Raw genomic sequence first — 27773 nt, 5'->3', positions numbered from 1 at the left:
TATTAACAATTAAAGTAAAATTATTCCCTAATTAGTGATTCAAATGTGTAACTTTTAAATAAATCAAGACTGATTTAGTCTTTGTAAGATAAACATAACACATGTCATATCGTCCACCGAAAATTCGTAGAAGATGATATAATGAAATTTGATTATTTCTTTCATTCTTTTGATTAATTCGAAATTAGTAATTATCCATTATATTTCTCTATTCCATAAGTAAGATTTAAAATATATATTTGCAAAATCACTAAAAATATTAGTAAAATTGATCAACCCAAATTCTTTAACAGCTCAAAAGAAAAACCAAGAGCGAGATTTACACAAGCAAACAAACATGATGATTTCTAAGTTTATATAACCAACCTTGGTTCTATATTAGTAGTTGTTTCAGCTATTTCTCTGTATATCTAACTGAGCCACCTCTTATATAGAGCGGCCGTTTTTAGACCATATATATCTAGCTATATATATATATTATATACTCCGGTTATAGTTTTTGTTTTCCTAAGCCGTATTAGGATCACACCAGACTGTATATAACTAAATCGTGGGGAAGGGGGTATAAGTTTTACCTGCTGCATCCAGCATTAATGTCTTTAGGTTTTCATGCAATCTACAGAAAATAAAGAGGCAAAGACCAATGTCAAGTACTTTGCAGAAATTGCTAGAATATCATATCATAATGAAGGATATGAAAGTTGAGTTTCATACCTTGTAAATAAAGGGATCAAGTCTTCCTCCTGTGCCAAACCTCTTCACTTCCGACATCTTCAATAACCTGCATCAAGATATCGAGTTCACAAGGTTGAGATGATTTGATCACCATTATAAGTCAATAACTATCTTCTACTTAACAACGAGAGTATATACATTCTGAGAGCTTTGCTGGTATCAGGACTGTCGCCGAGAATCTGACGGATATGAACTTCAGAAGAAGATTCTGAAGAAAGAAACTCCAAGATATCTTTGGCTCTACGGCGAATAGAACTCGACCTGCTGCTACTATCTTTCATCTTCTTCCTTTCTCCTCTTAGCTTCTCATTGCTTCTCTGATTCCCAACTTTGATTCTGCTTTCTATTCTGGAAACCTCGCTTGAACCAGTTGACAGACACGATTCATCTTTGGAATCAACAGAGGATGTTGAGAGAAGATCACTCGCAGGATTCATCATCAAATGTGTGGGCTTGAAATTGAAGGATCCCCAGATAACCTGAGATCGGCGTTTCCTCGCTGTCTGCATAATTCAGTCAATGAAATTCAAATTTCACACCCTACCTACTCAAAGTTTTCTTCTCTGAAATATATGTTTCTTACTAAAATTAGAGCATCACAACGACATGGAATTCGAAATTTCAAATTCCAGAAATTATCTGTATCTGGGACAATAAGCACTAATCCACAATCGTAAGACCAAAATTGGGACATCTTAGAGCTATTGATTATCATTTAGGTGAAGAACGAAGCATTAACTTCAAAATCTTAGCTCAAGCGGAAGCAATCAATAAAATCCAGAAGTTTCTATTCAATCAAATTCCTCAATATTTCGAATTCCTTAAGAACCAATTCAGATCTAGAGAGCAACAACCAAAACGAATACTCCGAAACAGAGACGCGATGAAGATTAAGAGTTTCGCACCTTGAAATTCACCAGGTGAAACGGATCTCCAGTATAATTGATGTTGAATCCGCGATCATCACTCTTCCCAAACGAACCATCGCTGGACAAAGCCGAGCCACAAGATCTCGATCCGCTAGATCCCAACTTCAAACTCAGGTTCGAGCTTCCTTCGTCACACCACTTCCTCACATAGCTCGATTCCTCAACAGATTCCGACCTAAAAATCACCCAATACGATAATCTTAACCAAACGAAGTAGATAACACAGATCTGAAACCGCGAACCTCACAATTAGTCACAGAAATTGAAAACGATTGGGTTATGCGAACCTCGTAGGTGAGAAGAACACAGGTCCATAAGAAAGGACAAGAAGAGACGAAGCAACCGCTCTCTCAATCGCAGACGGATACTCCGCCATCTCTGAGTTTTTTTTTCCGAGTGAAGCTTTCTCTGAGCTGCTGCTAATGGCGCGATGATCTGATTTTGTTTGATTTTGAATTCCTCTCTATCTCTCTCTATCTCTCACTACATATTCATACTCTGTTTCCGTTAAAGCAAAAAAAGTGGAATAATGATTGAGCCCATATATATTAGGCCCATTAAAGGCCCATATACATCCTCTATCTCCTTCTTCGTCTTCGTCTTCCTCGTTTCGTCTGCGAATACTGTAAATCAAAAATCTCAACGACCTTTTCGAGAAATATCTTGATGTCATGTCATATTGTCTTCACTTTCTCACTCCCGTTTCATTCTCAACCGCTTCCATTTTCCCGCCACAAACCTCCTTATCTTCTTCGTGCCACATCATCAGCCTCTGCAACAATAGCCGTTGATGGCGTGCCTTCGAAACTTATCTCTCAATCACGCTCTCCTGAGTGGTGGATTGATTCCCTCCGGTCGAAAGTTCGAGCCAATTTGCTTCGTGAAGCTGTTTTGACTTACATTGAAATGATTGTTTTGGGTATCAAACCGGATAATTTTGCGTTCCCTGCTTTGTTGAAAGCTGTCGCGGATCTTCAGGATATGGATTTAGGGAAACAGATTCATGCCCATGTTTATAAGTTTGGGTACGGAGTGGATTCTGTGACTGTGGCTAATACTCTTGTGAATTTGTATACAAAGTGTGGAGATTTTGGTGCTGTCTATAAAGTGTTCGATAGAATCTCCGAGAGAAACCAAGTCTCTTGGAACTCTTTGATTTCTTCTTTGTGTAGTTTTGAGAAATGGGAAATGGCGTTAGAAGCGTTTCGGTGTATGTTGGATGAAGATGTGGAGCCTAGTTCGTTCACGTTGGTGAGTGTGGCTACTGCTTGCTCCAATTTGCGTATGACCGAGGGATTGAGATTAGGTAAGCAGGTTCACGCCTATAGTTTGAGAAAGGGGGATTTAAATTCGTTTATTGTCAACACATTGGTGGCTATGTATGGTAAACTGGGACAATTAACATCTTCCAGAGTCTTGCTTGGATCTTTTGAAGGCCGTAACTTGGTCACATGGAACACTTTGTTGAGCTCGTTATGTCAGAACGAGCAGTTTGTTGAAGCGTTGGAGTATTTGCGAGGAATGGTGCTCAAAGGTGTTGAACCAGATGGTTTCACTATTTCAAGTGTTCTTCCTGTTTGTTCACACTTGGAGATGCTTCGCACAGGGAAAGAATTGCATGCCTTTGCTTTGAAAAATGGATCTTTGGATGAGAATTCTTTTGTTGGTAGTGCTTTGGTTGACATGTATTGCAATTGCAAGCAAGTGTTGAGTGGTCGTAGAGTATTTGATGGAATGTTTGATAGAAATATTGGTCTTTGGAATGCTATGATCACTGGCTATGCTCAGAACGAGCATGACGAGGAAGCGTTGTTGCTGTTTATTGAAATGGAAGGAAGTGCTGGGCTTCTGGCTAACACAACCACTATGGCAGGTGTTGTTCCTGCTTGTGTTCGTTCTGATGCTTTCTCCAAAAAGGAAGCTATCCATGGATTTGTCATAAAGAGAGGTTTAGATAGAGACAGGTTTGTGCAGAACGCACTCATGGATATGTATTCTAGGCTGGGAAAGATCGATATCGCCAAGCATATATTCAGAGAAATGGAAGATAGAGATTTAGTTACATGGAACACAATGATTACGGGTTATGTATTCTTAGAACGCCATGAGGATGCGCTTCTTGTGCTACACCAAATGCAAAACCTTGAAAGGAAAGCGAGCGAGGGAGCTATTCGAGTTGGTCCGAAACCTAATTCCATCACTCTGATGACAATCCTCCCCAGTTGTGCTGCACTATCGGCACTAGCAAAAGGAAAAGAAATCCATGCTTACGCCATCAAGAACAATTTGGCAACTGATGTGGCTGTAGGTAGCGCTTTAGTTGACATGTATGCAAAATGTGGAGGCCTACACATGTCGAGAAAAGTGTTTGATCAGATTCCATTTAGAAATGTTATTACTTGGAATGTAATTATAATGGCTTACGGGATGCACGGAAACGGGCAAGATGCCATAGATCTGCTAAGAATGATGATGGTTCAGGGAGCTACACCAAACGAGGTTACATTCATCTCAGTATTTGCAGCTTGTAGCCACTCAGGCATGGTGGATGAAGGATTAAGGATATTCTACAATATGAAAAACGACTATGGGGTTGAACCCAGCTCAGATCATTATGCTTGCGTTGTAGATTTGCTTGGAAGGGCTGGCAGAGTTAAAGAAGCATATCAGCTCATGAACATGATGCCTCTTGATTTCGACAAAGCTGGAGCTTGGAGTAGCCTCCTTGGTGCTTGTCGGATTCATAATAACCTAGAAATTGGAGAAATTGTTGCTCAGAATCTCATTCAATTGGAACCAAATGTAGCCAGTCACTATGTGCTACTAGCCAATATATATTCATCAGCAGGCCTCTGGGATAAAGCAACAGAGGTAAGGAGAAATATGAAAGAGAGAGGCGTGAGAAAAGAACCTGGATGTAGTTGGATTGAGCATGGTGATGAAGTACATAAATTTGTAGCCGGTGACTCATCTCACCCGCAGAGTGAAAAGCTCCATGGATATCTCGAGACCTTGTGGGAGAAAATGAGAAAAGAAGGATATGTACCGGACACATCTTGTGTGCTTCACAATGTAGAAGAAGATGAAAAAGAGGTTTTGCTTTGTGGACACAGTGAGAAGCTAGCAATTGCGTTTGGGATACTGAACACATCGCCGGGTACAATTATAAGGGTGGCTAAAAACCTCAGGGTTTGTAATGACTGTCATCTTGCAACAAAGTTTATCTCAAAGGTTGTTGATAGAGAAATCATCTTGAGAGATGTTTGGAGGTTTCACCATTTCAGGAATGGAATTTGCTCCTGTGGAGACTATTGGTGAAAGAGGACGAGCTGAAGATGTCTCTTCTTTCTTCGTTGTATATCTTGTAAGTGTTATATTTGTATAATACACAGTTGAAACTTCTTCACTGCATTTGATGGCCGATTGTTCTTGACCTTGTCTGTAATTGGTCCACTAACCAAAGTCTAGTCGGCTAAAGAAAAGAGTTGACTTTGAGAAGCACCAACATAATGTGTTCACACTTCGTTTGTTTCACATTGGTGGTAACAGTTATTCGACAATGAAATCAATCAAGAAAATGAGCTCTGTGTTTATCTGAGTTAATGTTTTCATACAGAAAACCAGAGAGTTAAAAGACAGAAGACAAAGGATGATTGAAAGATTCTATGCAGAGAAGCTAGTCCCTAGAACCAGCATCAGCTGCGCTCTCTGGTTCAAGAGGTTTCGATTTCTTATCTGAGCTACCGCTACAAGTGGGAGTACTACTAGGCTCACACTCCTTCCGCTTCAGCTTCTTGCCAAGAGATTGTGAGCTTTCGTTTTTGTCGATAGGATCACCTCCATCTAATAGGCTTGTCCAAAGCCATAATGAACTTACAAACTCATGTTGCTCTACTGATGCGACATCATCAGAATCATCTGCTAAGAGAACTTTGTAACCTCTGGACTGCAAACCTTGAAGAACACAGATGAACTCAAAGTCTTTTGAGATGTTTTGTGAGATTACCATCACGTTTCGTCGTACAGATTGATGTACGCGATTGTCCAATGCCCAAAAAAGAACGTCTTTCATCATCCTATTAACTCTCGCAAGTTTATCTCCTGGAACCATGCATAGACAAAACCCGGAAATGTTATCTCTTCATAAGATTACAAAAAGAGGAAAAAAAAAACATTGTTTACAGAGTATTCACGAAAGGAAATCACTACCTTCGGGTATAAACGTGATTTCGGCGAGTAGAAACTGATCACGGATCTTATTCTTCTCACCATAAGCCATAATTTGGACAACATCACCATAACCCGTATCTGCAAGAACTGATTTCATATTCTCAGAAATCGAATCAGGATCATTACCATCAGGGACCTGGCAATCCTCAACGTCCCAGAAGACGCATGTGTGACCAACAACTGCGAGGTTTTTAACAAAACGGTTAAACACATGCATGAACAATCACAAAACGGAGGACAAAAATAAATTCAACAAGACAGCGAGATTAGATGAAACCAATTTCAAGGAAGACATGGAGAGAGGGATTAACCTTTGCTCATGGTTATGAGATCTCTGCACCACAGAGCCGTGCGGTTAGTAGTACGCGGGCGTTTCTATAATAATCGTTTAATAATCAATCTTAATCGCCAAGATTACACAGCTCCCACATATACCAACCGTTCGATCGGTTTCCGTTATCCACGTGTCAGCATCCATCACGGTTTTGTTCTTTCCATTCTTCCCATTCTTCAAGACTTCAACCAACAATCTCAAAAACTTCGGCATTAGTTAAGTTTATGGCTCCAAAAGATAGGGGAAATTTCCTTTACAAAATGTGACTTATTTAATATTTATTAGAAAATATATACTTTTTTCCTTTGCCAAAAAAATACATAATTTGGTTTATAGTTGAATATGATTTTTTTTTTTTGGTTCTGATATCCTTTTTTACCGTAACAGCTCGTGCGTGAACAGTGCGTCGGTGCCGTTACTTTTTTGGGAAAGTTCATAAAAAAAAAATCCAACTTATTAACACGAATCACAACTTCATATGAAAAACGTCATAAAGAATACATCATTGACACCAAAAGGTCACAGACGTCAGCTACTCTGCTACTAACACTCAGAGACAAACCAATCATGATGATAAGAAATAATTAAGAAGATGAACACCATAAACTCATGTCTGTTTATCGTCCATAAACATTATGATTTCAAATCTTTTATAACTTTTTAAATAATATTTCCTTACTTCAAAAACATTTTAGTATTATTATCGTTCTTTGCACATCTATGTCTATACACGTACTTCAACGCTCAATCTAAAAGGTGGACGTACCCAAAGACCTCAGAGAGTTAAAAGACAGAAATTTAGAAATGAGAAATTGATAGAACGTATATAATTCTAGCTACTTTAGTCTCCCTCGGGTGTTGCAAGGGACTACTTCCGTAGTCGTGTCCTTCCGCTACACCTTTAGAATCAGCATCAGCTCAAGCTCATCCGAGGTTTCTTTTGCTTACTTGCAACGTCTTAGCTTCCGCTTTGGTCGCTACAAGCAGAACTGTGAGTTACTGCTTTGGTCGATAGTAGGTTTTCCTCTGCCACCACCAAATAGGTCTTTCCAAAGCCATACTGAGCGTACAAAAGGAGGACGTGGCAATTCTAACGAGAGCATATCAGGCTTTACTAAGAGAAGAATGTAATCTCTCGATTTCAAAACTGCAAGAACTCTGCGGATCATCGTGTCTTTTTCTGAGATGGTATCTGCGATTACCATCAAACTGGAAGGTTTAGGATGGTCTAATGTCCAGATAAGAATGTCCCTTAACATTTGATTAACTCTCCCACATCTACCCCCTGAAACTATATATATAAATACAAAAGGGAGATCAAGATTATTTACAGATATATATATATATATATATATATAAGTAATGGAAAAAGGGAGGAGTGTTAAGTGGAGGAAATAACCTTCGGGTTGGTAGAAGACTCCGGCAGCAAGATAGTCATACCGCAATTTTGCCGGTATCTCATCCTTGTTCCCACCATAAACCTTTATTTCCATGGTCGCATCACTATAACCCTCACCCGCAAGAACTGATGTTATAGTGTCATAAACCGAAAAAGGATCGTGACCATCAGGGATGGGACAATCCACGACGTCCCAGAAGACGCCTATTCTAGCCCCTGCATGCACACAAACAATTACGTCAAATTTAGTAAAACAGATATCGATTAGACCCGCTAATACACCAAGACAGATCGATCAGATGAAAATCTAAACAAACAAAAACAATTCCAAAGGGATGAAATATCTTAACTGGAGTAATCTCTGCTAACTGGAATTGGAATTGTATCTGGCGATGGCGTTGGCCATCGCGTTGGCACATAGCTAATTTGGCTGTACTTGTTTAGCTTACAACCACCGTCGCCTATATGGTTGTCTCTCGCGCTCATTGGTTTCAACTAAGAAGAGAATTACTGAGTTAGGGTTAGATCTACTGCTACGCTAACTGTTAGGTTAATACGCCGTCGTTTCAATAATATTAAACCACACAGCTTAATCGCCATCAAACATCAGATAAACCAAAGAAAACAATTCAATCGGTATTTATTAGCTAACCGATTATGAAGGAGTGATCTTATAAGTGTGTTTGTGGAGAGATCTAATAAGTGTTTTTCTCTTATGAAGGAGTCTCTCATTCGGCGCAGCCACAAATCTGAAAGAAAAGTCTCTAATATCTCTCCATCTTCGTCGTGATTTCTCCTGTCTCCAGTAAGATCTCTCTCTGTCATGCTGAATTATATTGTTGGTTTGTTTCCTCGGTTTTGTAATTGTTGATGTGTTTCCTTGACCGATGGCAGGGGCTAAGAAGACAGGAGTGTTCTGGGACGTGGAGGATTGTCCAATCCCTGATGGTGATCACAATCCTGAGTCGGTTTATAAGAATATCATATCAGCTCTTGCGGAGAAGGGTTATCGTGGTAAAGTGGATATATGGGCTTATGGTGAGAAGAATCAGATCCGTGATCAGTTTCTACTCGCCGGAATCACCTTTGTACCGAATGGTACGTAGTGACCATTTTCTTTTACGTAAAGACTCTTTAATTAACAAATGCCTCCTTTTTCTCTTCTTTTTTAATCTTAATAAGAGATGACCTCGCGCTCTCGCCGTTGTTGTTTGTTTTTTTTTGTCTATATGTGGTTGGTTCCAGGAGATAAAGTTGCGAGAGTGAATAGTATGATGTTCGACGTTCTTTTCTGGGCACTGGAAAATCCTTCAGATTATGCGTATTCTCCACTACAGAAGCCAAATGTTATGGTCATCATCTCTAAAAACATCTCACAAGACACGGATTTCCTCGACATTCTTCAAATTTTACAGTCGAGAGCTTACAACATTCTCTTTGCTGATAATGTCGCATCAGTAGAGCAACCTGATTTTGTAAGTTCATTATGGCTTTGGAAACGTTTATAAGAGGGAGAGGAACTCCTATATATCGACAAAAACGATTGGTCACAAGGCTACTAGTAGTAGTCCCACTTGTAGCGGTAATTCAGAAGGTCTTGCCAATAATAAATCGAAATCTCCCGATCGAGCCAGAGAGCACAGCTGATGCTGGTTCTGGGGACTAGCTTCTCTGCATAAAACATTGACGTTCGTTTCATATTTGTTCCGTTAAACTCTTGTGTAGTTTTAACCTCTTCTCGTCTTAATGCCTGTTCTAGGCGGTCCGTCTAGATTTAAAATTACATAAATTTTATTTTATTATTTATTTTTGATTTTTTAATTATATATATTTAAATTATTAAGTTTTATATTTGTATACGTAATTATAAATGTTTATATGTTGTTAATGTAAATTAAATAAATGTATCTTTCTAACTTTTGTTTATGATTTATTATTATTTTATTTTTTCTAACATATATTTTTACATAATTTTATATATATAATATTTTATGTTGTAAACGCCTAAACCGTCTAAAAACCGTATAGGCTTCAATTAAGTGTTTTAGGCGCTAGGCGCTGGGTCACCGCCCAAATACCGCCTAACGCTTTCTTGAACACTACTTAATGCATTCTTTCATATCTCGAAGATTGCTTGATTTCGCAAGAGGGCACCAGCTGTAATTAATCATTACTAATACAAGGTTACGTAGCTCTTGATATAAATAGAAACGAATATAATACAGAATACTGCTGCTGACTATGACACCCAAACGAACCTAGATCCCAAATGCATATCTAACACATTGCCTGCCTTGTACGGTTATAATTAAGGATGGCTAAAAACCTCAGGGTTTGTACGTAATGATTGTCATCTTGCAACGAAGTTTATCTCAAAGGTTGTTGACACTTGACAGAGAAATCATTTTGAGAGATGTATGTAGGTTTCATCACTACAAGAATGGAACTTGCTCCTGTGGAGACTATTGGTGAAGTATATATCTTGGTTAAGTGTTGATTCTTGTATAATACACAGTTGAGCAACAAAAAGACAAAGACTTATTTTCACTGAGAAATCATTTACCTATATAGATTCTCTTTCTTAGTAACAGATAGTACTATATGAAAAATACTAGCCAACAAACACACTATCTCAACAAAATTATTAGTATTAAATGTAACTATTAAACGCAATAATAATTTTTCTTCCACTTCTTAAAATAGCAAAATGTGTTATCAATTAAGAAAAGAAATTAAGATAACTTAAAACAAATAAAATTAGAGTAATGGATTTTTTTTTTACCTTTATCCTCCATGTGATGGCTTGTCCGACCCTACAGATCAACTCTTTTAGTTGTTGTCTCTTTTGTACATAGAAGGATAGATCAGTGGTGTGGGACTGTGGGGCAATGTAATAAGTTCAGTAAATCAAACGTAAACAACAAAACAAAAGAAAGGAGAAACTAAATTAAGAAATTCCCAAAAAGGGGGGGGGGGGGGGGAAGACATTGACCTCACAGCTGAACGAACGACTTCGCTTTCGCAGAGTTTGCATTGGATTGAAGCATAAGCAAACCTCCAAATCCCGACAACAACCGATTTTGCAGAGAGAGTGTGTATCTCTGTTCGTTTGCCCTGTAAAGGAAAATTTTACTCTTAAATCTTTCTGTCTGTGTGTGTGATCTGAAATTCGTAATCTTTGCCTTACTGGGTTTTGGAGGTTTCTTTTTAGTTGCTTGAGAATCTGATGTTGGTTCAAGATCGTGTGGCTCCTCCTAAGCCACCAAAATCTCGGATCAGAGAGCTTCCTCCTAGCCATCGATTCGCCGAACCCAAAAACCTAGATTTCTTCTCGTCGTGGGTTTCAGAGAATGTCTACAGAATCGTAATCTTCTTCATCTTCATCGTCACCGTTGCTGCTTTCTTCTTCCTTTACAAAACCACCGACACTGCTTCTCTCCTCTGTTTCCAATCCCAATCAACTCAATCGATTCAATCTCTCACCCGTCCTCAAATCAACTGGAACTCGATCCAAATCGTCTCCGACAAAGCCTCACCTTACGCTAGCTTCCGTACGGAGAAATGGGTCGTCGTGTCGGTGACCAAGTACCCAACGGAGGAGCTTAAAGGTTTGGTTAAGATCAAAGGATGGCAAGTTCTAGCCATCGGTAACTCTCTAACTCCTAAAGATTGGGATCTCAAAGGTGCGATTTTTCTATCTCTAGATGCTCAATCTGAGCTTAACTACCGGGTTTTGGATCATCTCCCTTACGATTCGTTCGTACGCAAAAGTGTCGGTTACTTGTTCGCGATTCAGCACGGTGCGAAGAAGATCTACGATGCGGATGATCGTGGTGAAGTGATTGATGGAGATCTTGGGAAACATTTTGATGTTGAGTTGGTTGGAGAATACGCTAGGCAAGAACCAATTTTGCAGTATAGTCACGAGAACCCGAATCGAACTGTTGTGAATCCTTATATCCATTTCGGGCAAAGATCGGTTTGGCCTAGAGGTTTGCCGTTGGAGAACGTAGGTGAGATCAATCACGAGGAGTATTACACTGAGGTGTTTGGTGGTAAACAGTTTATACAGCAAGGGATTTCAAATGGTTTACCTGATGTTGACTCTGTGTATTACTTCACTAGGAAGACTACTTTTGAACCTTTTGATATTAGATTCGATGAGGATTCTCCTAAAGTGGCGTTGCCTCAAGGTATGATGGTGCCTGTGAATTCTTTTAACACGTTGTACCATTCATCAGCGTTTTGGGGTTTAATGCTTCCTGTTTCGGTTAGTTCCATGGCTTCGGATGTGATTAGAGGTTATTGGGGACAGAGGCTCTTATGGGAGCTTGGTGGTTATGTTGCTGTTTATCCACCAACTGTTCACCGGTATGATCGGGTTGAAGCTTACCCTTTCTCTGATGAGAAAGATCTCCATGTTAATGTAGGTCGTTTGATCAAATTCTTGCTTGCTTGGAGATCAGATAAGCATAGGTTCTTCGAGACGATTCTTGATTTGAGCTTTGTTATGGCTGAACAAGGGTTTTGGACTGAACTCGACGTGAAGTTCACAGCTGCTTGGCTCCAGGATTTGCTTATGGTTGGATACCAACAGCCTCGGTTAATGTCACTTGAGTTGGACCGCCCACGAGCAACCATCGGTCATGGAGATAGAAAAGAGTTTGTTCCTAGGAAATTGCCTTCGGTTCACCTCGGGGTCGAGGAGATTGGCACAGTGAGCTCTGAAATTGGGAATTTAATCAGGTGGAGGAAGAATTTTGGGAATGTAGTGCTTGTAATGTTCTGTAACGGACCTGTGGAACGCACTGCTCTTGAATGGAGGTTACTTTACGGGCGGGTATTCAAAACTGTGGTGATTTTGTCCTCTCGGAAAAACTCAGACCTTTACGTCCAAGAAGCTAAACTCGATCACATTTACAAGTAACTTAAGAAACTTGCTTATAATCTCAGTTTCCAACCTATTCTTTCCTAATGTAAGCTTTCTAATTGTAGTTCTGTTATATACATTTCAGGCGGCTACCGAAGATATTTGATCGGTACAGCAGTGCAGACGGGTTTTTGTTTGTTGAAGATGATACAGTTCTTAATTACTGGAATTTACTTCAAGCCGACAAAACTAAGCTCTGGACTACAGACAAGGTACTCATTAAGTTGCTAGTTGTTCTGCATAAACATAATGTTTGGTGTGGTTTCGAATTTGAGGAGTTTTGGTCCTTTTTATAGGTAAAGGAGTCATGGACAACAGTGAAACCATCTGGGAATGCTGACTGGTATTCGGTTCAGGTGGAATTAGTAAAGAAAATTGTTGGTACAATGCCGGTTCATTTCCAAGTCAATTACAAGGAAGCCACAAAGAAGAGTGATGACACAACCTTAACGATGTGCAGCTCGGAAGTGTTCTATGTCCCAAAACGTTTTGTGTCAGACTTTACAGATCTGGTTAATCTCGTGGGCGATATGGATTTGCATTATAAAGTGGCTGTGCCAATGTTCTTCCTATCGATGGATTCGCCTCAGAATTTTGACCCGGTTCTAGGTTCAATGGTATATAAGTCAGAACCAGCTTCGTTAAACACTTCTTTGAGTTTGTATTCTGCAGAAGCACCTGCGGTTCATCCTTGGAGTATCTCAAGCGAACAAGATTTCATCAAACTGGTTCGGGAGATGGCGGAAGGCGATCCGCTTTTGATGGAATTGGTATAATATAATGATTCAAAATACGAGTAGTAGATGCAGCAATGAAAAAATGTTTAGAAACAAATTTTACCATTTGTGTTATACAAAAAGCGTTTCATCAAATTCTTTTCTTTTTTTGGGGTTCACTTGATGTAATTTTGCGAATGTAATCATATAATTTTTCCTTCCTTGATGTTTGTAACTTTATCATTTAAAATTTTGTGAAGATGAAAGATCACTCGTTAACTTGAACAAGACCGGCTTATGTTATGCGCGTTGCGTCAAAACAGTTTTCAACTTTTCATCCTATAAATGTTCCAGTATACTACTCTGTAGTCTATGCTGTACGGCAGTTGGTAGGTCAATTCCCTCTGTCCAAGTAATTGAAGTGTAGGCGATGATACATTCGATGCATTGTTAGACTTTTCCCGTTTTAGGTTGGTTAAAGAAAATAATATCCACTTGGGAGCGAGTCGAGTGACCTTATCCTGATATAAATTTATTTCTATGACGAAAAAATTAGTATTTTGAGTACCATTTTTATAAGTTTCACATCATTGTCATTTTGCTTGGACCCGGCAACAAATAAAATATTAAATTTAATAGGGCAATCGTTAACATTTTACATAAAAATTAGATTATTCAAAGTTTCAAAGTATATATGGATATATCTGAAGTCTTGACTGCATGAAGCATGAGCAATGAAAACGACCAATTTCTAATATTGATTTCTTTTGAGTTGTCATTGTATTGCCTTCATAATGAGTTGGCTTTTTTGCTTCTTGATGTATACCTTTTTCTTTTCTTTCTTTTCTGAACACGCATATATATATATATATATATATGTTTATATATATAATTATTTAACCGTATATATCTATTTTCACAACAAAAAAAAAACTGGTAATTGGTATTATTATCGTAAAGATTGATGAAACCTTTGGGAGGTTGGCAAAAGTATATAATATTTGGTTGAGGTTAACTGGTCGGCACCGGCGGAGGAGATCTGGTACCACCATCATTTCTACGCGCACGTAAGACTCCACTTCTTTTAATTTTCTTCTTCTTTTTATTAAACCCTAAAACGAATATATTTTATATACATACTAGATTAAGACCCGTGCTCTTGAAATTCATTTTATTTACATTGTAATTTTTTATAAAATATAATTTATGTGATTATTTTTAAAAGTTTTTTAAACAAAATATTATGTAATAAAATCATATGCTAAATATGATGACTTGAAAAAGATACTTATTTTGTAAATTTTCTATTGTTAATGATTCTAGATAAGTACCCGTGCTATAACAATGGTTAAATTTTATTTCATACAAAATTTTGTATATTTTCTATTTTAATATGTTATATTAGTTTATGTATGTGAAGTTATTTCAACAATGTATATTCTACCTCATGACTTGAATGTCATTATAAGACATAATTTTGTGAATTTGGTTTTTAAAAAGCAAGTTATTATATTATGAGTAATTTAATATATTGTTATACTTGGTTTTTTAAATTCTTTCATATTATAGTGACATATTATTGACATTGCTATAACAAACCAATTTAGAGTGTTTATAGTTTCTAACTTTAATATCAAGTTTCAATATTTTAAAAATATTTCAAAATAAATTATTTAAAGTTTATTATATTATATAAAATTATAAAATTCAACAAAAAGTATGAAATTAAATTTAAATATTCAAATTTTGACTCGTTACACAGTAAAATTGAATATTTTATAGATTGAATCATTTATATTTGTTTTTAAAAATTCAACTTATGGTATATCCGGAAATAAAACTATTTTTTATTATAATAAATAATATGAGAATTTATTTGTTTCACAAAATAGACTCATATATAAAAATGAGAGGTGAAGTATAATAATAATTAACAAATTAATATGTTAAGTTAGATATCAAATGATTTTATTTGATGAATAATTTAATAAAAAAAATTAATATGGTAAGTTAGATGATATCAAATGATTATTTAGAATATTCTCTTTAAGATTTTTGGAAACAATAAATCCTGACTATACAAATAATATAAAACTTAATATATAACCTATTTGTAACCAACTTATTAAAATTATATAGTATACAAAACAATGTTGTGAACTTCTGTTTTATTATATAGGAAATATACACGGGAAAATACTAAACTATATATATATATTATAGGACCGAGTTTTCTGAAGAGAAAATAAAAGGGGACAGGTTTATTATATATAAACATAGATGAGCAAAGTAAAGTGCCCACATAACATAAGAATCAAACCTTCCTAAGAATATCCCCCGCCACCAAATTAGAGTAGAAAGATGCGAAGTTCATATGCATAAGTTCATCTAATGTAAATCTTTTTAAAAAGAGTTTAAATGTTTGTGTTGTGCCTATTCACATGCGAAATGGACCCAGTGTCGTCTTGAAATGATGATGGTTTTTTAAATAATAGTTTAGTGTCTGCTTATAATAATGCTTCAAAGTTTTTTTTGTTTATTCCTCCTGTTCATGTTCGAGCTTTTAACATCGTGTACCAAGTTCAAACTCAGTATGAAGGTATATTTTTTTAAAAGGCATTGGTGAAGAATCAAGATATAAAATAATTAGAAGGTAAAAAAAAAAAGGGAAGCCATAATTACTGTGGGTATCATCTTTAATGCTTTTGCCTTAATACAATAGTTACATCATATAATAAATAAAAAGGGGTGGGGGGGGGGGGGGGGTCTCTGTTCCGGTCTTCTTCTTCTTTCCTTAAAAACTTATTATGATGTCTCCTCCTTCGTCTTCCTCACCTCGTCTACTACGCACACTGTAAAAAATCATATAATCTTCCCACGAAACGAAACTCAAATTCTACAAATCTGTTTGGATAATAAAGCAAAAAGAGAATAAAAAAGGTATAACACAGCGCACGTCTTCTCCTTTCAATAATTCAATTTTGCTTCCTCCCTTTTTTTTTTTCTTCATCCTTTTTCATGTGCTTCTTGTTCCTGATCTCTCTCATCTCTTTGTTTGTTTCACAGTGCATTTGTTTGTTTCACAGTGCATGCTATTCAAAGATCTGTCTTTTCAGGTACGTTTGCTTATACGGGATCAGCTGATTTCGATTCAGTTAGCGTTTTTTTTTTGTTCTTTTCCTGATCATCATGAATTGGATCTCTGGGTTTCTACTTCTTGAATCTGAGTTTCTCGTTCTGCTTCGTGCTTGAGATCTCTCCTTAAATTGTTTTGTAATTTTATCTGTTTAGTTGCTATTGTGGGTTCTGTATAAATCTCTAATTATTTCCTTGAAATCGCTTAACTTTAAGAGTTTCTCTGAACTTAAAGACTTATTAGAGATCATAAGAAACAAAAGGGAGCACTTTGATGTAGTACACGGTACACTGATCAACTAGAATTTTATCTCGATCTCTAGCTGACCCAAATCTTCAAAACCAATACACAAGAGGTTGCTACAACAGGATTTTTGTGAGTGTGTGTGTCTATTTATTACTTCAAAGCTGGATCACGACTGAGTTTTATTGTCTAGCAAGTGGTTTTGTCTTCACTATAACATTGACATCCTCGAGCTCTTGCTGTTAATAAAGTTTTGGAGCTTGGTGGCGGGGATGGTTCTTAGGAAGGTTTGATTCAATATTCGTCGAAGCTAATCTTATAAGAGTTCCCTGTATTCCCTCTGGCTCCTGTTCAGTGATTATATCATTTCACAACCGAGCTTTTTAGCAACCCCTTTCCTTGAGGAATCACACAATATCTTGAATGATTTGATTTCCAGGCAATAATGAATTGTGGGAGAGAACTGACTACTCTTTGCAAGATTGTTGTTGAGCTTATATATAGCTCAAACATGCTTGTACTTAATACTGTATATTCTCATATATGATTGTCATTTAGAGAAACCTGACCTTTGTGTTGCTCTTTAGTCTTCTATAGGGTCCTATCCAATCGCCATTTTCAGCTTACAAAACAATCTCTTACCTTCTTATTTTTTTTCTGCTTGCTCTATGTTTTTCGACAGGTGGTTTATGTATTTTCACATAAAGGAAGAGATTAACTATTGCATACAAAATGTCTGGGTCAACTAAAGTATTGGATCCTGCGTTTCAAGGAGTCGGGCAGAAACCGTATCCTTTCACAATATTTATTTCCCGCTTTCCTATAATATTAGTGTAAGGTGAAGCAATTTATAATTGTTTCCTACTGATGAACGGAAGTACAGAGAGGAAAATGCAATTTCTTGTGGGTATGCACTAGTTTGTTGGTATTGTTGAATGTTTTGCTGCTGTCTGAGATGTTGAACTTAACATTACTTAGAGGTACCGAAATCTGGAGAATCGAAAATTTTGAACCAGTGCCAGTGCCAAAGTCTGAACATGGAAAGTTCTATATGGGAGATACATACATTGTCTTGCAGGTTTGGAATTTCTTCCACTGTTCTTCTTCCCTTTTTATATACACTTCAAGAGAAGATTATATAAGATAATACCTTTATACTAGCTTACAGATGTATGAACTATATGCTCCTTTTATCTTTCAGATTTATCATGTTTATCTTTCATATGTGCAGACAACACAGAATAAGGGGGGCGCTTATCTATTTGATATACATTTTTGGATTGGTAAAGATACCAGCCAGGTATTATTTTTCGGAGTTTTTGTAGAATGAAAGCATATATTACGTTCTAACTTCATTTATTTTGAAGACAAGCAAAGGTGAATCACCATTATTACTAATCTGCGAATGACGATTCCAGGATGAAGCTGGAACAGCAGCTGTCAAGACAGTTGAACTTGATGCAGCTCTTGGAGGCCGAGCTGTCCAATACCGTGAAATTCAAGGTCATGAATCTGACAAATTCTTGTCTTACTTCAAGCCTTGCATTATACCACTAGAGGGCGGTGTTGCGTCTGGATTTAGAAAAACTGAGGAGGATGAGTTTGAAACCCGGCTGTATACCTGCAAAGGGAAACGTGCTGTCCACTTGAAGCAGGTTTCTTTTTCTGCAGATATTTTGTAGTGTTGTACTCTCTTCGCATCAGTACTACTAAGTATTTACTCATCTGTTTTCTTGTGTAGGTTCCTTTTGCTCGCTCATCACTGAATCATGATGATGTGTTTATCTTGGACACCAAGGAGAAGATTTATCAATTTAATGGTGCAAATTCAAATATCCAAGAGAGAGCTAAAGCGTTGGTAGTTGTTCAATATTTGAAAGACAAGTTTCATGAAGGAACCTGTGACGTTGCTATTGTTGGTAAGTTGCAGTAGATGAATTTACTGTTAATTTTTGAATATCTTCTTTTTCACGTTTTGCTCAGTCAATCAAGCAGCAGTTGGATTAACTTTTTTTTTAAAGTGGTACAGTTTATTGTGGTACTCATGCATGTATAATGATTTCCTTGCATAACAGATGATGGAAAGTTAGATACAGAATCAGATTCTGGCGAGTTCTGGGTCCTCTTTGGGGGTTTTGCTCCAATAGCTAGGAAGGTTGCTAGTGAGGATGAAATTATTCCGGAGACAACTCCGCCTAAGCTTTATAGGTACTTATCTTCCTTTTGATCTGCTCTACTGGTGTTCGGCTGTTTTTTTGCTCTAACCACTGTTATATAACTACCCTGATGGCTTACTGTCATTTTGTTTTTCAATATTACCTATTATATTTATGCCTTAGTTAATGGAAGTTGATTTATAGTTACCCCCTTTTTAGTATCGCGGATGGTAAGGTGGAATCAATAGAAGGTGATTTATCCAAATCTATGCTGGAAAACAATAAATGCTACCTTTTGGACTGCGGTTCTGAGGTATTTATCTGGGTTGGCCGAGTGACTCAAGTGGAAGAGAGAAAAACTGCTATCCAAGCTGCTGAGGTAAACACTAGAATCGGCTAACTTGCTTAGCCCTTAGAATATCGGAGCATCGATTCTCACTTTTACTATCCTCTCCAGGATTTTGTTGCTAGTGAAAATAGGCCAAAGGCGACACGCATAACCCGTGTTATCCAAGGTTATGAGCCTCATTCTTTCAAGTCTAACTTTGACTCTTGGCCATCAGGCTCAGCAACTCCTGCTAACGAAGAAGGACGAGGAAAAGTCGCTGGTAAAGATTGTGTTGATACTCTAATCGTTAATAAAAAATTGAGTGATCTCTTAGCCCTGACTTACTTTGGTACTTTGCTATTGTGTAGCATTACTTAAGCAACAAGGTGTTGGGTTGAAGGGCCTGTCAAAAAGCACAACAGTTAATGAGGAGATTCCACCATTGCTTGAAGGAGGCGGAAAGTTGGAGGTCTGTTGTGTCTCCCGACTTGTTGTGCTGTTATTTACTCAATCTTAATTGGTTAATTTCATCCCAACTCATTAAGCCCGTGTAATAGGTTTGGTACATTGATGGCAACTCCAAGACTCCTCTATCCAAAGATGATGTCGGAAAACTCTATTCTGGGGACTGCTATGTGGTCCTTTATACTTACCATTCTGGTGAAAGGAAAGAAGACTACTTCCTGTGCTGTTGGTTTGGAAAGAATAGTAATCAGGTAATCATGGGAAAAGGATTTGAGAAAATAACAAACATGCTGAGGACTGCTATGTGGTCCTTTAATATTTTTATTAATAGAAAAAAAAAAGAAGTCCCGATTTCTTCTATTAGTATTTTTAGCTCCTCTGTTAGTTACTGGAAAGAGGATACGAAGACATGATATATTGACTAAGACGGCATGTTTTAGCTTCTACCTGGTGTTCTCTTTTACGACATTTTATAAGTAAGCTTGAAACCTGGTTGGGTCTATATGATTTTATCTGCTATTTTGGGTATCGACCTTATAAGGAGCAAGATGTTGCAAACTTCATATTTGTGAATTTTCTGCAGTTTAAATCTTTAGTTATTGGGGAATGCTATTACTATTGTATTTTATGGTTATGATTTATTGCCTCTTGACTTTTGAGGTAGCCCTCAAAGTTTGAGTATATATTGTAATGGATTTCATATATTCAGTTTATGGCTTTATGTATATATTTGAACATGTTGAATTTAGCCATCTAACTTATGTTTTCTCCCGAGTTTAGGAGGATCAAGAAACAGCAGTTCGTCTAGCGAGCATAATGACAAATTCGTTGAAGGGAAGACCAGTGCAGGTACCATGTTTTGTCATTGCAAGTAATGGCCACTAGCACTGAAAGATTGTTAAATAACTTGATCATCTTGCAGGCCCGTATATATGAGGGTAAAGAACCTCCACAATTTGTTGCACTTTTTCAACATATGGTGGTTCTTAAGGTATTTTTCTTTTCATTGTTAATACAAGTTGATTTTTGCTGCAAGAGTATATATTGGTAATTGATACAGTTACATAAACTTTTAGGGTGGTTTGAGCTCTGGTTACAAAAATAGTATGACAGAGAAAGGTTCATCAGATGAAACCTACACTCAGGAATCAATTGCACTTATTCAAGTGTCTGGAACTGGAGTTCACAATAATAAAGCACTACAAGTTGAAACGGTACTTTCCTACTTTATGTTCTCTCTTGCGAAGTCATTTTTCTACTTTACACTGTTCAAACGTTGGCTACCTATTTGTGTGATCATGTAATGTTCTATTACTCCTTTCTGCAGGTGGCCACTTCTTTAAACTCTTATGACTGCTTCCTTCTGCAATCTGGTACTTCCATGTTCCTTTGGCATGGAAACCATAGTACGCATGAGCAACAAGAACTGGCTGCTAAAGTTGCTGAATTCTTAAAGGTATTCTAATGGTGCTATCTTAGATTTTAGTTTAGCTGAAATTGTCTAAGCCGGAGGACTGTATAATTTATATAAAGCTTACTAAATAGAAACTCACTCGTACTTCTTATCACTGTTCTTCATGGTAAATTAATCATCTTTTTTCTTGATAAGTCAGCCTGGGATTACTATCAAACACGCAAAAGAGGGAACAGAGAGCTCATCCTTTTGGTTTGCACTTGGGGGAAAACAGAACTTCACCAGCAAGAAGGTTTCCGCTGAAACTGTCAGGGATCCTCACTTGTTTTCCTTTTCCTTTAACAGAGGTAATTGAAATCGGGACCTCAATTCTGAGGGTTAAAACATCTCTAATAGGGTCATATTTGTTGTTAATAAACTTGCATATACTAACGTTATCTTCTTCTTTACAATGTGTCTAAATGGATCCTCAGGAAAGTTTCAGGTAAGAATTTAGGAAAAATATATCCAATTTTTTTTATCAAGATGTGTGCATGTTTTAACATTACCCTGCACAGGTTGAAGAGATTCACAACTTTGATCAAGATGACCTCTTGACGGAGGAAATGCATTTACTAGATACTCATGCTGAAGCTTTTGTCTGGGTTGGTCAATGTGTGGATCCCAAGGAAAAACAAACTGCCTTTGAGATTGGCCAGGTAATATGCTTCATCAATTTTGCTTCTCGGCATCAGTTATTGCTGCTCCTTTTCTATCTTGTTTGCTCATTGTACATTTTTGCGCAGAGATACATAGATCTGGCTGGTTCCCTGGAAGGCTTGTCTCCAAAAGTTCCATTATACAAAATCACGGAGGGAAATGAACCCTGCTTCTTCACCACTTATTTTTCATGGGATTCTACTAAAGCTACTGTAAGATTTTCTGTTCGCAGATATCTTTTGGGTTATTACCATGAGAAGGGAGTCTATTTTTAATAGGGTGCTGTTAATGTGATAGTGTTAGAGAGGGTTCGGGATCATACTCATTGAAAAGGAATTAAGTTTGTTACACTCTATGCAAATGCCAGTTCTGTTGTCAGCACCCTTATAAAGAATGAAGTTAGAGATCACATCTCATTTGTTAAATTGAACAGTAGGCTAGATAAAACTGAGGAAGCTCTACATGTGTAGAGGAGGACAGATCTATATTAAACTGAGGGGAAGCTCTGTCAGAAAGCAAGAAGTTTAGTCTGATTTCCATTGACTTTTCGGTAAAGTTCCACTTTTTTCTCAGATTTAGCTTGGGTTATCTGTAATACAGGTGCAAGGGAATTCCTTCCAGAAGAAGGCAGCATTATTACTTGGTACACACCACGTTGTGGAGGTAAACACTTAGTTAAGATGCTTACTGGGGAAAGTTGGAGATACAACATGCCTGTGTTTTATGTTTCCTTGTTTAACAGTAGCAGAGAAGAATAGATGTGACAATGGAAACCCAGCTATAGATGACTCTCCTTTGTTATATACTATATTACATTCGGAACCGTTGATTCACAATATACCCCTCTGCTGCAGGATCAGTCTAGCAGTGGGAACCAAGGACCAAGGCAAAGGGCTGCTGCTTTGGCTGCTCTGACATCTGCATTTAATTCTTCTTCCGGGAGAACAAGCTCTCCGGTAAAGACTCTTAAGACTCTAAGCTCCTTTTTGATGTTTCTACTAGATTCTTTCTGATACACTTATGAAGATATTGACTTATCATGTGAACTTCCATGAAGAACAAAGGCTCTGAATCCATTTTTAACGAGGTTCCCTGTCATGAATTTCTCAAATTTATCCAAACCTTTGACTGCCTTCAAATAATTTATTAGGGTTTAAGCCGTTAAGGCACATATCTGCTTACTGCTTTTCAGCTTAGGCAGAGAACATAATTCTAGTTAGAATCTGGCGTTTGCCAGTTGCGTTTTACTGTGGCATGTTTAGCAAATCACAGCTACTATTGTCCCATGTTCTTGATCTTTGTTTAACTGCAGAGCCGAGATAGATCAAATGGAAGTCAAGGAGGTCCAAGACAAAGGACTGAAGCTTTAGCCGCCTTATCATCTGCATTTAATTCTTCACCATCATCAAAGTCACCTCCACGAAGACCAGGATTGACAAGTCAGGCGTCACAAAGAGCAGCAGCAGTGGCTGCTCTCTCGCAAGTTCTCACTGCCGAGAAGAAGAAATCACCTGATACCAGCCCTTCTGGTAAGTTCTTTAACAGTATTGATCTATTGCAGATAAGTACAAACCATACAGGACACATGATTTTTGATTAAACAAAAGTAAAAATGTAGAATTTACTATCTGCAGAAACAGACTGTAACCTACAAGCGTAGTCCTTATGTCAGTATATCTTGAACTCTTGTATCGCTTGATCACTATGAGTATGTGTGGTTACAGCTGAAGCAAAAGATGAGAAAGCTTTCTCAGAAGTGGAGGCTTCCGAAGAAGCTACTGAAGCCAAAGAAGATGAGGAAGTTTCACCTACAGCAGAAGCAAGTGCTGAGGAAGTAAAACCAAAGCAGGATGATTCTGAAGCAGAAACAACTGGAGCAACCTTCACCTACGCACGACTACAAGCGAAATCTGAGACACCAGTGACAGGAATTGACTTCAAACGCAGAGAGGTGAATCACTTGAGCCGAATTAGCTTTTTTTTTTCTTACCTCGTCTTAATTTGAGCATGAATTGTCGGTATCATATTACTCAACCCAATCTATCAGGCTTACCTGTCTGAGGAAGAGTTCAAGACTGTATTTGGTATGGAGAAAGAAACATTCTACAAATTGCCTAGATGGAAGCAAGATTTACTGAAGAAGAAATTCGACTTGTTCTAAGAATTCTCCCAAAACAAAAAACAAAAATCGCAGGTGGAAACATCCAATAATCCTCCTCAGATATATACTAAGATCAAAGACACGATTTGCCATTGTGTTATTGGTTATGTATTGACCTCAGTGTTGCAGCTATGAAGACAATGAACAGTTCTTTCTTTTTTTGTTCCTTCAGTTTTCCTATAATGTTTTGATTTTTCAAAATATTTATTTTTCATGGGTGGGGTTGGGATCCGGGTTTTGATTCTTCATATTCTTATCACAAAATGATGTGTTATTGTAATGATTTGATATATCATAAACTGTTGTGCATTTTTTTTTGGGGTCAGGACAGCTGTGTCTTGTGTGGTGGTGGTTAGTAAATTCTTTGATTTGGATTTCACATTATTTTGATTGTTAATGAACAGAAACGTCTACTTGTAAACTCAATAAATTTCAATGTATGGGTGTTTTAGATCCGTTTGACAATTGAGACGCACCATTTGCTTTTGTTGTTCCACTTCTATGTATGTTCAACTAGCAAAGCTGTCTTAGACTCATAGTACATGACAGAAATGTGTGTTGAAGTAAATGCAGTGAAATTATTTATCAGAATCATGAAGTGATCAAAAAAGTAAGGAATATAAAAGAAGAACAACCACATTTATGCCTGACCTGGTCTCCACCAATTTGGCATCTAATTTCTTAGCCTTTTTTTTTTTTACTGTGCAACAAATCAAAGGAAAAAATTAGTTGGGAATCAGAATGATTACGTCAATTTTTGCATTATTTTTCAAGGTGGTGATGATAATAAAACTCACACAAGATTCGATGGAATCCAACACACTAAGTGCTCATATTAAATCTTCTTTTGGAAAAATGGTTATCACCTAACACGATAATTTAAGTCTTGTTTATAAGAACTGCATTTATAGTCACTCATACTTAACAAACTAAATTAAACCCATAAAACGTAAGAATCGCATTAAACATCACTTATGTTAGTCAAAATACTAACATGTATTGATCTAAAGTCGTTTGGTCTAATAACTTGTAAGTTGTAATGGTCGTTACTATAGTGGCATTGACCTTATAAAAGAACCGACAGACAAAAAAAATCTTGGAAGTTACGTATGAATATGTGGCTGGGCAATATACGACGTGGGTTCGAGCGAGGGACAGGTCAGCTCGCAGCAGCCATAATACAGTATCTAGTAGAGAGTCTTTGCACGAACTCTTTGTCCAAGCTGGAGAGGGTCCACACTCTAAAAGGAAAATGCAACCTATACTACCAATGAGGCATTGACACATGTATGGAAGAAAAGAGTGTCGGTTCTTTTCTCTTTTTGCCAACATATGGATGAATTGAATTAACAAACTCCAAGGAAATAAATATACACTAGACCACTTTTAAAATAGATACTACTATGAAATGAAAGAAAGACATTTATTTATAAAATTAACGTAAAATCTTTCTTGTAGTTAATCTTTCATTTCCACGTGTAGAAATAGAATAAACAACGTACAGTAATGTTATAATTTTAGTAGGAAGAATGAATGTTTTCAATCCTTAATCGTATAACATAAAGGACATAGAAATACATAATGTATAACCCTCCTCCATTACCACTACAAAGTACTACTCCGGCAAGCCACTTGCTAAATTCATTAAATGAAATTTATCATTGTTGTCACTTGTCAGTGTTCTAATACTATTAAAGAAATAAAGGCGCGGCTGCGCGACCTTTAATAAAAAAAAAACTTTAATTTAATTAAAGTTTAGCTTCTCTCTTATTTGTATAATAGCCAAGGTTGAGAAGCTCCATAACTTGCAATAGTAGCTCATTAGAAAACTCCAACACCATCACTGTTTTTCAAAACATAAAATAAGGTTCTTACTACAGAGAGTGATTGATCAATACAATATTTGATTGGTAACTATAATATATTCCTTTAGAATAAACGTCGTTGAGATGGTAAATAAAGAAAAGCAAAGCAAAAGCACGCCTACTTGTTATGGATAATTGTGAATTCTTGGCTTCTAAATGAAGCCACTTAAACTTGCTATACTACATTACTACTCCTTGAAAGAATAACCAACCCCACTTTTATTTTAATTTTTAACAAGTATTTTCTCCTTTGTTTTCTTTTGTGTTCATATCTTCTTTTTTCACAAGCTCACGCCTTTAATGTGTTGTGGACATACAAAAGATACTACTGACTTCATCTATATCCAAAGCAATTATTGATTTACTAATTATATTATATCATATGTTAGAACTATATATGTGCACATACTTGGCAGTTTCAAGAAATGAATATTTTAATTATCATTATCATTGAATTGAGCATCTTAAGAATTCCACAAAACATATGTTTATTCAAAACGAATAGTGAAGTTTTTTCTATGTTTAAACATTTGGAATGTATTTTGACAGACTTATAATAATAAAAAATTACTCAAAAAAAACAACAATGATATGTAACCATGTTTGTACCGAAGAAAATGCTAAAGAAAGGTTTTGCTTGGCATTACATAGCTTATGATTCATAAGTCCATGGTTCTCGCAAAGTGGGGAAGGTAGGCGAGGTAGAAACGTATTGGTTTGTGGGTTTCTTCAAATCCAGAGAAACCATGGGACTGAAGAAAGAACAATAGAGGTGAGTTGAAACAATTGATTCTGCTTGGATATAAACGCAACCCGAAAAATCAGCATTTAAAACAGTTCAAAGATTTATGATGTATTGCGGGGAGGTTTTGTAATTTTACAATCTCATTCCATTATAAGAGGTGTGGGAAGTGTAAGTGCTGTGTAACATTTATGCTAACGTTTGATAAAACATTATTGAACCAAAAAAAAAATTAACAAAAAAACAGTGATATGTAACCAGTGAATATAATGAGTGGAGATAAAACGTTTAAACCGAATAAAGTGATTAGACGATGAGCTTTTCCCTATGTGTGAGTTTATGCATATACCCTTTGATGTGGCTTGGATGATAGATAATTGGTAGGAAGATTGAGAATCCGATTCCAACGATGAAACTCGTGATGGCATTATTATTTGTTTTGTTATAAATAATAAGATTTCAATAATTGAAGAAGAAAGACGTTTTCTAAAGTTTGTGTAATGTTAGACAAAAAAAAAAAAAAAGTAGGGGCAAATTGACTTTAACCAGCTCAAAAGACCAAATAAACACATGCGACGTGTGTCTTTTTATAAGAAGAAACAACAAATCAATATAGTAATCAAAATTTTCTAATTATGAAACATGTGATACCATCATCATAAGTGGTCTCGTAAAGGCCTTTTTTCATAGACAGATTTAACTAACGGAGTCATATGTTATCCAGTGATGGTAAAAAAATTTAAAAGTTTTTGTTATCGAAAATTAGTTTTCTTTCCAGTATTTTGCATTATAGAAAGAAACTAACATTCTAAAAATTGGATCAGACTTTTTTTTTAGACATAATATATCAATAGTCTATTAAAAATCTGTTACAATCAGATATGCACCCCAACGTGAGGAATCAAAATTTGTGGAGTTTATCTACCGAATGAGAATCAAATATTATTTGCCGGAAACCCACCAAAATAATATTCTCTCCCTCTGTATCACAATAAATGATATTTTAGAATTTTCACATAAATTAAGAAATTTTTTTTAATGCTTAGCTATAGATGCATTTTTTTATATATAATAATATATTTTATAATTATTAACCAATAGTAATTCATCAAACTTTTAAATTCTTATTTATTAATTTTTGAAATTCACAATTTTTTAGCCTTAATTGATTAAAATAAACAGAAAATCAATTTTTATGATACAAAAAAAATCATAGAGTACTAATTTCGAAGTTTCTAACAAAATAAATAATTCCAAAAATGTTCCATTACCGACATTTTTGAATATAATA

At 36.5% G+C, this 27773-nt stretch overlaps 4 protein-coding genes, 1 long non-coding RNA gene and 1 pseudogene across 10 annotated transcripts; 3 read left to right on the top strand and 3 right to left on the bottom strand.

Annotated features, from left to right (window-relative positions):
* Window positions 1–216: 216 nt before the first annotated feature.
* LOC104781651 (uncharacterized) lies at window positions 217–2249 on the bottom strand. 2 transcript variants are annotated; one of them, XM_010506371.2, is made up of 5 exons: window positions 1952–2249; window positions 1641–1839; window positions 874–1238; window positions 715–781; window positions 217–616 (listed from the first exon to the last, which is right to left on the bottom strand). In XM_010506371.2, the coding sequence occupies exons 1-5, from the start codon at window positions 2038–2040 to the stop codon at window positions 608–610; spliced, it is 729 nt and encodes a 242-aa protein (XP_010504673.1). In that variant the 5' UTR covers window positions 2041–2249; the 3' UTR covers window positions 217–607. The 2 variants fall into 2 exon arrangements, with proteins under 2 accessions (XP_010504673.1, XP_010504674.1); XM_010506372.2 differs by lacking the exon at window positions 217–616 and having other exon boundaries at window positions 709–781.
* Window positions 2250–2282: 33 nt separating this feature from the next.
* Window positions 2283–5741, top strand: LOC104781649 (pentatricopeptide repeat-containing protein At3g57430, chloroplastic pseudogene; annotated as a pseudogene). Its single transcript, XR_015597120.1, has 2 exons — window positions 2283–5028; window positions 5281–5741. The product of XR_015597120.1 is annotated as a pentatricopeptide repeat-containing protein At3g57430, chloroplastic pseudogene (transcript).
* Window positions 5341–8113, bottom strand: LOC104781650 (uncharacterized). The gene is made up of 8 exons (XM_010506370.3): window positions 7978–8113; window positions 7628–7843; window positions 7207–7519; window positions 6690–6700; window positions 6334–6410; window positions 6206–6269; window positions 5874–6074; window positions 5341–5765 (listed from the first exon to the last, which is right to left on the bottom strand). Exons 1-8 carry the CDS (start codon window positions 8111–8113, stop codon window positions 5341–5343), a joined length of 1443 nt encoding a protein of 480 aa, XP_010504672.2.
* Window positions 8114–10442: 2329 nt separating this feature from the next.
* Window positions 10443–13494, top strand: LOC104781647 (putative glycosyltransferase STELLO2). The gene is made up of 3 exons (XM_010506368.2): window positions 10443–12550; window positions 12643–12769; window positions 12854–13494. The coding sequence occupies exons 1-3, from the start codon at window positions 10854–10856 to the stop codon at window positions 13331–13333; spliced, it is 2304 nt and encodes a 767-aa protein (XP_010504670.2). The 5' UTR covers window positions 10443–10853; the 3' UTR covers window positions 13334–13494.
* Window positions 13495–15790: 2296 nt separating this feature from the next.
* LOC104781646 (villin-3) lies at window positions 15791–24340 on the top strand. Of its 4 annotated transcripts, none has more exons than XM_010506367.3 (25): window positions 15791–16213; window positions 16340–16389; window positions 17335–17440; window positions 17631–17730; window positions 17884–17952; window positions 18071–18307; window positions 18394–18571; window positions 18728–18860; window positions 19028–19187; window positions 19266–19416; window positions 19505–19605; window positions 19694–19852; window positions 20382–20450; window positions 20524–20592; window positions 20678–20815; window positions 20929–21057; window positions 21215–21362; window positions 21489–21499; window positions 21573–21713; window positions 21801–21926; window positions 22315–22377; window positions 22569–22670; window positions 23027–23243; window positions 23439–23665; window positions 23762–24340. In XM_010506367.3, exons 3-25 carry the CDS (start codon window positions 17385–17387, stop codon window positions 23873–23875), a joined length of 2898 nt encoding a protein of 965 aa, XP_010504669.2. In that variant the 5' UTR covers window positions 15791–16213; window positions 16340–16389; window positions 17335–17384; the 3' UTR covers window positions 23876–24340. The 4 variants fall into 4 exon arrangements, 2 of the variants coding, with proteins under 2 accessions (XP_010504669.2, XP_087366810.1); XM_087510684.1 differs by having other exon boundaries at window positions 16000–16213; window positions 19013–19187; XR_015597118.1 differs by lacking the exon at window positions 21489–21499.
* A 1069-nt stretch (window positions 24341–25409) lies between these two features.
* On the bottom strand, window positions 25410–26637 carry LOC147946175 (uncharacterized). The gene is made up of 2 exons (XR_015597117.1): window positions 26350–26637; window positions 25410–25718 (listed from the first exon to the last, which is right to left on the bottom strand). It is a non-coding gene; the product is annotated as an uncharacterized LOC147946175 (long non-coding RNA).
* Between the last annotated feature and the right edge of the window lie 1136 nt (window positions 26638–27773).

Source organism: Camelina sativa, chromosome 4 (genome assembly GCF_030686135.1).
Source record: "Camelina sativa cultivar CO46 ecotype springtype chromosome 4, ASM3068613v1".
NCBI lineage: Eukaryota > Viridiplantae > Streptophyta > Magnoliopsida > Brassicales > Brassicaceae > Camelina > Camelina sativa.
Note: the sequence above shows the minus strand (reverse complement) of the source record. Positions and strands in the feature narration are given on the sequence as shown.

Bases quoted from the DNA above. Each gene is read 5' to 3' on its own strand.
- LOC104781651 (XM_010506371.2), bottom strand. From the start codon at position 2,040: ATGGCGGAGTATCCGTCTGCGATTGAGAGAGCGGTTGCTTCGTCTCTT. The intron at 1,840-1,951 runs GTTCGCATAACC...GGTGATTTTTAG, and splicing joins GTGTTCTTCTCACCTACGAG to GTCGGAATCTGTTGAGGAAT. The intron at 1,239-1,640 runs GTGCGAAACTCT...TGAATTATGCAG, and splicing joins TTCACCTGGTGAATTTCAAG to ACAGCGAGGAAACGCCGATC.
- LOC104781650 (XM_010506370.3), bottom strand. From the start codon at position 8,113: ATGAGCGCGAGAGACAACCATATAGGCGACGGTGGTTGTAAGCTAAAC. The intron at 7,844-7,977 runs GTTAAGATATTT...GTGTGCATGCAG, and splicing joins AGTTAGCAGAGATTACTCCA to GGGCTAGAATAGGCGTCTTC. The intron at 6,270-6,333 runs GTTGGTATATGT...CGATTATTATAG, and splicing joins TAACGGAAACCGATCGAACG to AAACGCCCGCGTACTACTAA.
- LOC104781647 (XM_010506368.2), top strand. From the start codon at position 10,854: ATGTTGGTTCAAGATCGTGTGGCTCCTCCTAAGCCACCAAAATCTCGG. The intron at 12,551-12,642 runs GTAACTTAAGAA...TATACATTTCAG, and splicing joins AAACTCGATCACATTTACAA to GCGGCTACCGAAGATATTTG. The intron at 12,770-12,853 runs GTACTCATTAAG...TCCTTTTTATAG, and splicing joins AGCTCTGGACTACAGACAAG to GTAAAGGAGTCATGGACAAC.
- LOC104781646 (XM_087510684.1), top strand. From the start codon at position 17,385: ATGTCTGGGTCAACTAAAGTATTGGATCCTGCGTTTCAAGGAGTCGGG. The intron at 18,572-18,727 runs GTAAGTTGCAGT...CTTGCATAACAG, and splicing joins CTGTGACGTTGCTATTGTTG to ATGATGGAAAGTTAGATACA. The intron at 20,816-20,928 runs GTACTTTCCTAC...TCCTTTCTGCAG, and splicing joins AAGCACTACAAGTTGAAACG to GTGGCCACTTCTTTAAACTC.